Source organism: Pempheris klunzingeri, chromosome 3, assembly GCF_042242105.1.
Source record: "Pempheris klunzingeri isolate RE-2024b chromosome 3, fPemKlu1.hap1, whole genome shotgun sequence".
In the NCBI taxonomy this organism is placed as follows: Eukaryota; Metazoa; Chordata; class Actinopteri; order Acropomatiformes; family Pempheridae; genus Pempheris; species Pempheris klunzingeri.
In genome coordinates, this window is record NC_092014.1 from 11,270,943 (window position 1) to 11,284,659 (window position 13,717).

The 13,717-nt window shown below is 40.7% G+C and overlaps 1 protein-coding gene across 3 annotated transcripts in view; it reads right to left on the reverse strand.

Moving 5' to 3' along the window:
• Positions 1 to 13,717, reverse strand: part of npnta (nephronectin a) — a 45,233-nt gene that overhangs the window by 20,911 nt on the left and 10,605 nt on the right. The window contains exons 3-4 of one of the 3 annotated variants that reach the window (XM_070828399.1): positions 6,376 to 6,468; positions 1,439 to 1,531 (exon numbers count right to left, since the gene is read on the reverse strand). In XM_070828399.1, coding sequence (XP_070684500.1) covers positions 1,439 to 1,531; positions 6,376 to 6,468 — 186 coding nt within the window. Of the gene's footprint in view, positions 1 to 1,438; positions 1,535 to 6,375; positions 6,469 to 13,717 lie in introns of all 3 variants that reach the window. The other 2 variants (XM_070828398.1, XM_070828400.1) reach the window with 2 other exon arrangements.

The following is a 13,717-nucleotide window of genomic DNA, read 5'->3' on the forward strand; positions in this document are numbered from 1 at the left end:
TATCCTAAAAACAAATTCAGTCAAATTGATTTGTCTTGCCCTTGTCAGGCAGAAGGCTTAGCTCTTTGTTTTTACAGTCAAAATCCAAACTCTTCAACACACACCCACACACACACACACACATACTTAAGTCACTTTTAGGGTATTTGTACATAGACTTACACACATTTCCTGGTGACCTTGACCACTGACCCAAAAAACACCATTTTACTTCATGGGGAAACAGCTTTTGTCCCCAATCGCACAAGCTGTCCCCAGTCACCTGGTCTTGACTCTGGTGTGTGTCCCTGAAAGTGACTTAAGTCAAAGCCACTCACACACACACACGTTCACAAACACACACATCATCACTCCTCACTTTTTTAATTAACAGCGTCAAGCCTGCTTTCCTGGTTTTCACAGTAAACAACTGGCATTCTCATTACTGTGATTATTGAAAACCATAGCAACATTGTCCATTGTCACCCTGGCAGAGAAACAGGTCTCCACTTGCCCATTGCACTGAAAAGAAAAAACAGCTTAAAAATGTAAATGAGAGATTATTGAAATGGTCACATTCTCAGAGAGAGGCAGCACCATGAGCATCAGCACATGCCAGACACAAAACACAGCCAGGGCTTCCTCTATGTAGAAGAAAACAGACAAGAAGAAGAGCGGACACAAAAGACAAGACGGAGAGAGGACACAGAGTGATAGAAAAACTGAGAGATAACAGACATGACCACCATTTGACAGTTCGACACGGCCCCAGGACTGCAGAAACCTGAGCGATATCAGAGGTGAAGAGCCCCTCTGGGGTGTTCACTGTACGGTAAATGGACTGCTAAGACATATCTGAAGTGATGCAAAGTGGAGTGATTTATTGGGTCAGCTCCACCGAGGTATGCTATGCTACATTCCCGACACGCCTCTATCACTGACAGAGAGATTAGCTGGGGATTTTTCTTGGGGATATGCGTGCCTCTAAAGAAGATAACACTTGGTTGGAACTCAAGGCCTTGTTCGAGCAACGATGGAAGAGTCATGAGTGCTGAGTCCATGTCGATGATGGTTTTAAAGATGGAGGAGGAGGAGTTCCTTGTTCCAAGTGCTGGAAGAAACTGGAGAGGAAAATGAGAGAAAAGAGGGCAGAGCAATAAGGAAAAATCATGATGACTCTTCAGTACTGAGCAATTGTTTTTTTTAGGATAAAGAGTGAAAGAAAGAGGCAAATCTAGAGTGGTAAAAGACTGTGACATGCTCGGCATTCATGCTGGCATTTCTAATGAAAAGCTGCTCTTGGGTGGTGCCTCTTCTGCCAGGGGAGGGCAGGAAGCAGTAAGAAAAGAGTTGAGCGTCACATTCACTCCCCCTCAGTCTCCCCATCTCAACAACACGCATGTTGCTAAGATGCGGAAGAAAAGAAGATGCTGGGGGGAGGTCGATCGACGAATCTCACCCTCAATCACTACTCTTGCTGGCTGATGGTCCACAGGAAGAAAGATAGGAAGGTGACTGTCCCACACTGGTGGGGTTAAATAGTCCAACTCTTCTTCTTTAGACAAAAGAAAATGGGTTAGAGGGCATGGGGGAGTGGGAGGCAGGGGGGTTGATTTAAGATAAGGTAGTAGGGTGGAGAAAGAGTAAGAAGGAGAAAAGGAGAGACAGAGAGAGAGAGAGAGAGAAAAAAAAAAGAGAGATGTAGTGAGAATGAAAAGCACCAACCAATGGATTAGAACACCTCTGACCACACCACATTCCTGGAAAGTAAAGAGGAACATTATGCAGCAAAGAGGATTACACTTGTGGGAATTGGACATGAGCTGAGTATCAGAAACATTTCTAGGGCACATGGTAGAAACAGTGAAAGTGCTTTCGCGTCCCTTCTCCTCCTGCCCTCTTCTCTCTTCTGCATTCGTTTTTTGTCATGAGGGTGAAATAGGATCTGAGAGAATTACAGTATCTCACGGATTCAGGCGATCCCTTCTCAATTTGTATCTGGAGGTTCAAAGGTAGACAGGAGTTACCATTTAAAGAGGCAAATCATTGCTTGACTACAAACACTTCAGCGTCTAGAATTTCAGCCCCCCGCCTCTCTGTCTATCCGTCTATGCATCCTGCAGACAACCTTTCCTCCGGCAGTAAGCTAACAACACCCATTGTTAACTGACAGGAAGATGATACAGCCACCTCTGACTGTTTTGCACGCTTCAAATCATTCAAGCTTTTCTCTATTGACGGATGCAGTAACTTAGACTGAAAGGTTATGCAAGCCAACTGCATTCTTGCCAACTGTACCCAAGGACAGGAACTCTTGTTGCTGGCCTTCACTGCACATAAGCACCATGGATGGCTTAATTGATAGAAGACGTTTTAGTGGCTCTTACCAGTCTAACCAGCAGCACTGTCTGATAAGAGTTTGACTGTCTTTCCATACAAATGTGTGTAAGCATGGAGCAATATAGAAATATCAAAACTGCCATGTTTTCTATTAGAACACCTTTCCTGAACTCCTGTTGAACCTTAGGGCAGGGGGGTGGGGCGTAGAATGCAGACAGGCAGGTAAACAGTCCATTCAGAAAGCAAATGGGGAACATAATAAATGTCTTTTGGAACTAAAACATCTTCAAAAACTGTACAACAAATTCTAAGTTTATTAAGTAAAGTCGTAAGACCTAATATTGTAGCCCTGCAGTTGTTTTTGTTAAGCTTGAAATATTCAGTTTGTTTTGACACTGTGAAATACTGCAGGTGTCGCTGAACTTGCTGCTGATCCACTTTACATGAATATGGTGGACAATAAACGTCTAAATTGTTTGGACAAAGGTTCAATAGAGGTATCATATCACAAATTCTGCAAGATTATCTGATGGATTTTGAGACTGTTGTACACCTATTGTTAACTGAATTCTCCAACAGAGTTCAGCCATCGTAGAAACAACACATAGACAGCAGCCAAACCTAGACTGTGTTTGTGTCGACTTCACTTGGTAAGATTTAACCTCAAAGAATTTGCAGAAGGTTGATGACATTATTGATCCGATTTCAACAATCACTTGGCCAGCGGCACAGACTTTAATGCTGCCTCTGCTCTGCATCCATGCAACACCTTCCTCTCATTCTCAATACCTTTTCATTGGCTCAGCAATGGAGGAGAGTTCCGCATGCATGCACTTAGTATGAAGATATACTGTTTTCTACATAGCGTTTTCTATTGCGTGCCTCTTCATGGACATTTGTTCGACCTTTAAAGCAAAAATTTGACTATTTTTTTGTATCATGAAAATCCCCATGCAAGGGGACGTTTGAAGGAGATCACTTCTATCAATTTTATTTCAGTTCCCGCTTCCTGCTCACAGATGTCAGTCAAGGTCAAACATTACCTCACAGCCATTTAATGACCTTGTTATAAAAGAGAACATAGATAAAACAAATACAATTTGGAGCAATTAGCTAATAATTGAAGGAAAATACACAGAATGATCACATGCATGTAATATTTAAAATACTTGCAGCTGTTTGAATGTGAAATAGCAGACATCCATGAGGATCCACAAACAGTGAAAGAAGGATCAATTTCTAAACCAACAATCCGTAAGTATCTGTCTGCACGTAGACTGACTAAAATTCATGATACGATTAGAGGAAGTGATCATAAAATCACTGCGATGTGGCCTCGCCAAGATAAAGCAGGGAAAGGTTCAGATATTGGTATTCTAAAAACATATATAGAAATTAATTGCATACTTACTTCATCCCTAGTGCGAGACCATCATACTTGAAGTGGTATTAATTATATAGATGGCTGACAGACAAGGGGGGGAAAAGAAGACAGGAGCATCTGGAGGCAGTGCAGCTGTATTGCTTCTGATGTCTGAGACGCCAATCCTCCAGCAAAATCTTTTAATAGTGCCTTAACAGCAGGTCAACTACACCTAATTAAATCCACCTGCACAGAATAATCATCTTATTAAAATGATTGGATCAGCAGGGGGAGTGTGCTGCCAAATTGTTAAACAGATTATCCCTATAATGAGTTTATTTGTGTGGCGAGAGCGTATTCATCTACCCTCAGCACGCTATATGACAGATACAATTCTCATCAGCACAGAAGGTGAAGCACTTTCTAAGAATGATAGGGATTCTCAAAGTAGTGGTTATTGTCCTTGACACTTGAGTGACTGTTAAATTAATGGCAAACATAATCAGAATCATTCAAATGATAGCCCATTTAGGTGTCGAGATTTTCTGTGTAGGAAAAGCAATGAAAGTGAAATAAAGCGTAGGATGAAGTTGTTTGGCAGGTGAATAGAGCTGGTGCTAAAAAAAAAACCTGGTTCTATGAAGCATAAATCTCATATAACAGTACCAGGTCATACAACGGCGACAGAGGAAAATATTGGCTTGACTCTGAGAGTCATAGAATCAAGACATTTTCTGCCATGCTTGTGAGTAATGTAAACACTCATGTTTCCTCTGTGGTTTGTTTTCACTTCATACAACTGGTGTTCCTGAGGTGTTTACCACTCTTGTTAATCAGAGTGCCTCCAGGGTCAGACAACTGTCCACACCTTCCACTTAGAGCGAAGGAATGCATGCTCATTTGTGTTTGCGTGTGCGACATATTGCTCTGCGCGGACAGGTTTATATACAGCTAATCTGCATTAGGATATTCTCATGTTTGATTCCACTTATCACTCACTAAGCATCATCTTCAGGGAACATCATGATGCACGAAATTTACACATCATTAAGTGATTCACAAGCTATGGTGTAGAACATTTCAAGCTGCTTCAGCTGTTTTCATTATTATAAAGGAGAAATGGCTGTGATTTAATATAAAAAACGCAGCAAATTTCCATCCAAAGAAGGGTCTCTGGAGAGTTTTAAGTCTCATACAATGCATGTTGGGAAGTATGCTAATCTGTGTCAAACTCCAAGGTAATCTGAAATTTTAGGTTTAATAAACTTAAAATGAATCAAACTTGTATATTTAGATTAATATAAATTGATTCCAGTAAATTGCTGTTTGATGTTTTACAGTGATTCAGGTGACTACGTGACCTTTTGCTGCATGGAGGGAAGCATCTCTTTACAAATCATTTCACTACCCCAGTCGACTCCTCAAGATAAATGTTGTGCTTCAGAGGGGCAGGATATTAGAATGCTTCGAAACATGGGCCACCTGGCACATCAATAGTAAACCTCAAATCAATGTTTAACAGAGGCTGCATTTAAATGAGAAAATCTAATCCATGGCTTCTGAATAATTAAATTGGTTTCCATAGCTTGTGCCAGCTCAAGACAGAATCCAAGGTTATCTCAGCCTAAATAGGCTGAAAGGGCAAGTCTGCCACTCAAAGCTGAGTAAAATGGTAAGCTCTGTAAAATGTCTAGAGCTTATTGGACAAATGGGAGTTCAGTGGACACTTGAAAGTACAGTTTCATCTTGAAAGGTCTTGGAATCACATTTGTCAGATAACTCTGTCTGAATGGTTGGCAGCAAAGTCTATTGTAGTTGGATATGGGACGTTGATCCTTTTTCCTCTCTCCTTTGTTGTGGATTAAGACAAAGTACAGCCGTCTGGCCGGGCAGGCAGGAGCCACCTATAGCCTCGAAATGCAGGATGAGTCATTTGGAACATTCCAGAAAGGATTTCAACACCACTGCCGCCCCCCTCCTCCACCACCCCAACCCTTGTTTTTAATTACACACTATCCTATTCCTGTCTTAGGGCATGAATTCCACAAGTATTTTCAAGCTGCTTGGATGCACGTCGACTTACGCCTAACTGGGAGGCTTTAGCGCTTTTCAACATGTCCAATCTGTCAGTGATGAAAATGCACAAAAACTCAAGCATCCACACACACACACACACTTTCAATAGCGTTGGTTGCACTCAGGGAGCCAGAGTTATCTCAGGTCAGTAATTGAGATGTTATCTTCACAGGAGAGGATGTAGTCCTGGGATCATTCAACATGGCCTCATCACTCGTTTCCATTTGAGCTGAATCAGCTCTCCATCCCCCCCTCCATCCCCCCCCACCCCCTCCTTGTGATTAAAGCACCCCACTACTGTCAGCTCCTGGCAAATCAACTTCCACTCCACAAGTAAGCGGCAACTTTAATACGCTGGCTGAGATCTGGATCTGGTCATAATAACGTTTTCCCAGCCATCGCTAAGGACAGGACACGCCAGCAGGAGTGCGTGTTGCTTGAAGGGGGGCTTTTTCATGAGTGTTCAGGACGACCGTATATTCTGACTCTCCGCCGCTTTCTCTGTGGTGCATGTTACAATTTCATTGCCCTGCCACAAACAAAAAAAGCTACAAGCACAAACTGCAAAGAAACAACTGTGCTTTCACGCCGTCTACAACTACCAGCCGGGAGCTCACCTTGATTGCAGGTTTTGCCAGTGAATCCAGGTTGGCACTTGCACTTATTGGGTCCCACGCAGTCTCCATGCTTACAGCCAGGCTGACACACCGCTATTCAGAGGGGATTGAAATAGGAAGAAACAGATCAGTGCAGCGCCCTGGAAGACTACATGTACCAGATCACGATGACAAAGCACTTAATCCTACTGCTTCTTGATTTGGCTGTAAATTATCTGTTTACGCCACATTATAGCAATAAGACAGCATGATGCCTCATTCATATAGGAAATCTGTTTGTTCTTTTTCCTGGTGTGACAGCGCTATTATCATTGATTAATGATAATATAACAGCCATTTTCAGCTAACCACCGGAGCAATTTCTTTCACACTAAACAGAGCTGGACTTTGGAAAAAAAGTTTTATTACCCTCACTGATACTGGGTAATTTCATATTGTACACGATAAATGAGAAGTATGACCTTTTCACACCAAGCAAAGTTTTGATTTGTCTGGTTTTAAAATACAGCACTTATATATATATATACATACACACACTGGCATCCAGCCAACGAAGATTACCTAGGCAAATAATATTTCCCGTTAGACTGAAGCTGAAACAATTAGAGCACCAAAACAGCGGATTATAATTAGTGCCTCAGTGAGGAGTTGCCTTGCAGATCGTACAGAGTGGATGGTGATATTTTGAGTGTGTACAGAGACGTGGCTCTGTGTTCTGTCTCAGTGAGCTGGAGACCTGCCCTGCTTATCTGACTATGCTTACTGCAGCTTGCTGCTAAGCATGTCTGATACACTGGGCCTCAGCCAAGTGTTACTAATTTTCATTAAAAGCTTCATTAATTCTGTCATAATACAGTGCAATCAGAGGACTTAATTATCACTCTGGTGTGGACGCAATACATACGTGTGTGTGTCTGTGTGTCTTTGAGACAGAGAGAGAGAGAGAGAGACAGAGAGAGAGAAGGAGAGAGAAAGAGAGGGATTCTGGTGGAGAGTGCATACAGCATGTCTGGAAAGGTGTGATCTTGTGGTTTTATTTTCAGCAATACATCTGTGCATAAAATACATCTATATAGTTGTGTCTGTGATGCCTTACATACTGCGACCAAGCAATCTTCTTGGTGCATGACCTCCACCAAGCAGATTTTACTTTTGGTTTCTTATGTTTGTCAGTATAACTATTAGAAAAATAGGCTAAAAAAAAAAACTTTAATGATTTCAGTTACAGTTGGTGGGAGGTTGAGACAGAAAATAGACCAAAAATAGCACTGCATTGGTGTTTTCACAGACACTAGTGAGAAGAGGAAAAATTATCCAGGATGTCCAAAATACACATTTTTTGAGGCTTATTATATGGGCTTTGAGAAAGTTAGATGAAACATTTTTTCTGGATGAACGCAGTCTTAGTTTGTGGAGTGTGGATTAGACTGTGTTCCTGGTTTCGTCTATCAGCAGAACCAACATTCATTTGGGTCTGAACAGATTATTTTTTTCCACCATCCTTCCATTTTAATCTTAACAAAAGTTGATACATGTTTGGATGAGTCCACACTGCCATACTGTGTGGTCTAATTTACATACACTGCCATAAACTCTTGTCCTCGCCATCCTGAGCTGTCCTGCAAAACTTGTTATGATGTTACTGAACATGTTTGCACTGAATTGTGCAGGTGGAAACATTTCCTGTTTTAGAGTATTTTCAAGGTGAAACTTGCTTTAACGCCCATTGAGTGGCACCTAATATAACTGAAGCACAAAGGGTTAAACTATACTCTACCACAGAATCGAGTTACAATCTCAGAAATTCCCATTCATAGACATTCAGCTCTCAGAGCAGCAGTGCTATCCAGGAAGAACAACTTTAGCTCCTCCGGTTTCATTCAGTAACATTGTTCAAGCTGAATTCAAAGGCACAAAGGTATGTGATGAATCCTTTAACTGGAGTCGATAACATCTCCAGACTCATTCCACTTTATTAGGCTATGTAATCAAATAGAAAGAAAGTATTGTTAGCCCACTTGGAGAGACCTGTGATATGAGCCAGGGTGTTAACACACCAAGCAGTCAATGGTCAGAAGTACAAATTAAAAACTGTCCAATTTGTTGGAGAAAAAAGAAAAGAGTTGTACTTTTCGGGAAGTAGAAGTTTATTAGACCTTGGTCTGGTCGTCAGACGAAATGAAAGAATTCTCTGATGTCGTTAGTTAGAGGGTAGTGAAGGGGAATACTTTTTTGTTACTCTCCTACATGGGAGAGGATTTGATTAGCAGGATCAGAGGCGGCCATCAACAGGCTTTGCCACCGAAGATATTTTTAAGCCTCTGGCCTGGCAGAGAGATCAGGGAAACGACCAGTGTTCATTAACCACAGCAAAGGCCACGGAGGACTAAAAATGGTCGTACCAGCTGGAAGGCCAAACATAGTATGACCCTCGTTCCACGAACACCATCAAAACATGCCAAGTGATGACACACTTTCACTCTGGTTTACATCAGCCATTCCTCAGGACAACATACTGCTGGTACTGATGCGGATTCTTTTGATTTATTGACTGTTCTTGGATGCCAGATGGTAAAGTCACGGGAAAGTATTATTCTTTAATTGGTGCGCATATTGTGTGTACATTTTATACTAGTATAGTGTATTATTTCTTCAAAGTAAGATGGGAAAATCAGAGTTAATTAAAAATTGCAACAACTTTCATTCAACAAAGAAATTCCCTAAAGCTGCTGGTAATGATTATTTCATTATTAGTTGATTTGCTGGTTATTTTTTCATTGATAATATCTTTTTTGCCTTATCTGGACTAATGTCAGCGTACATACTACACAGATGGCAGATCACCTATATAGTACAGTATGTTTTATCTTGTTGTATGCATGCAATGAAAATGTCATGATCAGCTGGGTCAAGGTGAGAATTTTATTCCAAGCCAACCTACTTCTAAGGTATGCTGTATGATGATTGCCGTTCTCTACCTGACCGACCCAATGAAGATTTCTATGTAGTGACATATGCAGAACATCTCCACCTACAGTAAATACTCTGCACCATACAGACGGATATATTATCGATAGATTAATTAAAAAACATTATGGATTTCAGCTTCAAGGGTCCCATTAGTATTCTAAGGGGTCGACTAAAAGGGCCGCTGAATGCTAATGAAACACTGAAGAAGTTCAGCATAATTCATGTTAGACATGGCTCCAGGTGAAATCGGGTCTGCAGTGTAACCTGTTTGCATAAATCTGAGGCCAGAGGGAAGAAGATGGCCCCCGCCAAGGGGTGTGAGCCGTTCGTGGTGTTGGGTGGAGGGAAGGGGGAGAAGTGGGTTTGGCTCTATAAATAAGTGAGTGAGCCCAAGATTCAGAAGATGTGCCCCGAGCAATACATGTCTAGCAAGATTATTTCAAGAAACATGTGGAGCTAACCTTGGGGCTGGCACCTTATCCCGGCTACTCTGTGAGTTAAGGCGAAGAGAGCTGCAAAACAAATAGCCAAACAAACAAAGGTTGCAGGCATTGCTAAGTCTTTTGGAGAAAAAAAAATAAACATGATGTTAGAGGGCAGAGCCAGGTCATTTTGACAAGCAAACATTCCTGAAAAAAAGAGAAAAAAAGGAAACCACACACACAGTCTGGAGTTCTGGAGTCGCACATATTCCCAGTTGCCTCTAGGTAATACAGGTACATTTTGAATGCATTTACAATTGAGTTTTAATCATTAAAATGACCACAGTCACAGAGAATGTTCTCTCACCCCTGAAAATGTTAACTACATATTCCTTATCATTCCCACCTAAATGGAAGTGCAGCTACCTGACTGTGAACAGATTGCTTTTTTTATTAGACGTTTGATTTTTTAATCAGCACTGTTTCGAAGTGCCTTTAAAGCCCAAAATTGTGTGAAGTAATTCTGAACATGTGCCTTTTATTTCTGCACACATTCCCTCTAATTTTATGAGCAAACCCTTCCATTTTGTTTTCACCTTATTACCTCAAGCAGACGAAAAGACACACTTTAAGACGGGCCTTTACAGCCCAGTGCTCATGAAAGAAAGTGGAGCAGTCAAGGAAACAGCACAGACAATCATGATAAAGTGAATTACTTAAACTGAGATATCACTTTTCCACTTTCATCGCTCACTCGTTAGCTCAAATTACCAATTCAAAAGTCCTGCCTTAATCCTGTCCACACCATTTGTCGAAACAAAGACTGCACTCAATCAAACTAAATCCTGGTCTCAATGGATTTGTAAAATCCGCCAGGACCTCTGACGAAGTAAGAGTGTGTGATCTATTTAATATGGGGTTGATATTCAATCCTTTTTCTCAACAATGCATAGAAAATAAATGTATGGTTTTATATCAGAGCTGTTTTTAAGCCTTTTGGAAGACTCAAGTTAATCAGCATGTGTCTAGCCCTTTGAGACATGTCAAATAACAAGTGAATTGCAGTAAATTCAAGTCTGAATTCTGACCATTAAAATGAAACAGCCTTACCCTTTACCCTTCAATGCTGTATTAATAGTGTTTTCTTTAGCTTTGTTTTTTAAATAAGACAAAGCGCTTTCAATATATAGGGCTAAAAATGAAATATTCAAGCTGTGTAAAGTTACAAGGCCTGCTAGTTACTGACTTATTAAAGTGTAATTGTTCCAGCATTTTATCTGCTCAAAATAGAAACTTGTTGACTTGAATGTTTATTATTCTTGAGAGTCTCACAGAAGGCAAGTTTCAAGTACAGTATCTGTCTAAATATAATCCAACCCTCCCTCCAGACAAGAACATTGATATTATACTACACTGCAAATCCCACGATTACATATAATAACATTTCTTAATGCTCAATGCCAGTGTTTTTAAGGCGGCAGCTCCGCTTTGGATCCTTCTTTTAGATCTTTATGAAGGATCAATGATAAATCACCAACAACGATTCCTTCTGCTGTATCTGTGCATGGCATTTAGATCACTCGGTTAAGGTTAAGAGGGAAGATTGTGGTTTAGAAACAGTTTTAGAAGAAAAGGTCTGTGAGTGGACACAGACTTTTCTGCCTCACATGAAAGGCGGAGGAACCCGAGTCCACCCCACCCCAACTTACTCTCCATCCATACTGGCTGCATTTACACTAAGTATTGTCCTCTTATGACTATCTGTTTTCTTGATTTCTATACCAAAGGCCCAAACACTTTTAATATGATAAAATTAGCATCATTAATTCAATTCAATTCAATCAAAGTCAGTCTCTTTTGCAACCTCACAGATCTTGAAACACCTGACGGCAAATGAAATAAGCGACCAAAGCTCCTGCTATGACTTATTTAGTAGTATATTTAGATGTTAACACCAGGGGGGTCAACTTGTGGAACTGGTGGAAGAGATGAAAAAGTATTTTTAGTTTGATCACTGTAAACTGGATTACACTGGAAATGCAATTGCTGAACAAATATTCAAATGCTCCTAGTGGCAGCAAAATGTTCATGATGGCAGCTGGTTAGAATAAGTAGCTTCAAGTACGGCTCTGCCTGCTGGATGGCCTGTCAGAGCGTTAAAAGTGGAGCTTCAGTTTACTATAAATCTGAAGCTCCTGTCTTTCTTCCTCCATCTGCCTGATTTTCTCACTAGTCTCCTTCTCCTGATGTCTCACCCTGACTCCAAACAGCAATCGTATCTCCTCTCCCTTACCTCTTTACCTCTAAACCATTTCCCTCACACCCCAGGATTTCCACTTTCTCCAACCTTTAGTCCTTTCTCTCCTCTCTCCCTCACTCTTTCAGGTCCAGGAGCTTAAAAAAAATAAAAAAATCTAGCTTGATCCATTATGTTTCTCACTTTTTGAGAGAAGTCACACAAACAGATCACTGAGCTCGTTGGCTGAGAATTCTTATTACTCCAATCTAATCTCTTCTATCGCCACAAAAACATACCAAGACCTAAAAACTGTAATGACTGCATCCTCTCACACACAAAGTGCACGCACACACACACACACACACACACACACACACACACACACACACACCTGATTACATTTCTTTTCTTTCCCAAACCTTATACTTCCTTCCTCTAAGGTTTAAATCAGCACCTTACTGACTTGATGGAATACTGATTGTAGTCTCAAGTGAATGATTTGAGCTGTGCACCCAGTCAGGAGCATTTGGAAGCATTAAGGCAAGCATTCACAGAGTGATTTAACTCACAGACCAGATCTGGTTTTGTTGAAAATAGAAAAGCAGTGAAGTGAAAGTACTATAGCAGCTTAATATGGTGGTTAAGCTCTAAATTAGCTCATATTTTTAGCTCAGTGTGGAACATGTGGGACTCCAGAACAACAAAGAAAACATGTTGACACACTGCTGTTTGGCTGGTTGAGACACTGATGCCAGCATGACTTTTTTAATTTGACAATTCTTAATTTATTATGAAATAAATGTCATGTATGATGTATCATGGCCTTTAGAGACAAAACAACTGTAACTGCACTACATGTTATCTGGCAATTGTCATTAATGTTTGGGTTTTAAGTGGGTAGAATATGAGTACAGGAATCATGTCTTGCCCCCTAATCTAAATTTCTGTGATAATAAAGTAATACTCTTCTTTGTAGTCCTCATCCAAAACCCACATCTATTTCACCTTGAATTTTGTGACCCGGGGAGGCTGTAAAGGCAGAGAGCCCAGTGCTGATGCATTTGGAGGTGTTGAGCACTGAGGCGGCTGACTCCTGCCAGGATTACTGCTGAGTCTGGCCCCATGTTCAAATAAACATTATCAAATGATACAATAGAGCTGTTTGAGTAAAACAGTAGCGCTTTTACCCAAATGAGGTCTTTGGAAAAATGTAGGAGGTTTTTGAAAAGGCCAACTAAAAAAAAAAAAAAAAACACAACTCTCTCATTTACAACCATGAAATCAACCCCCCTCAAGCTATGAGTCTAGGTCTATCCCAGAAACCACTAGCATAAATTGTTTTTTTGAGCCTAAGTGTTTATGTAAGAATAAAATTATCATATTTTGTTACTAATAGACATGAAGCACAAGGTAGGTAAAAAGCAGATTTGTCTTGCAAAGACCTTAGGTTAATCTGGCTGAGCTAAAAGGAATATAAAACACTGGGACCATGAACTCATGTCATACTGTTTGCATTCTTCAGAACAAAATAAGAAATCTTGCAGTGCGTTCCAGCATTAAGAGAAAAGATGGCACTCTGCCACTTTTTCATGAAAATGGAGTGAAAAATAGCTGCTAAACACAGCAAATTTAGAAGTCTTTCAGCTGCAGCAGCACTGACCTTTGGATCCAACGAGCAGTGTGTGACATATTTCCCACACAAAGTATACAA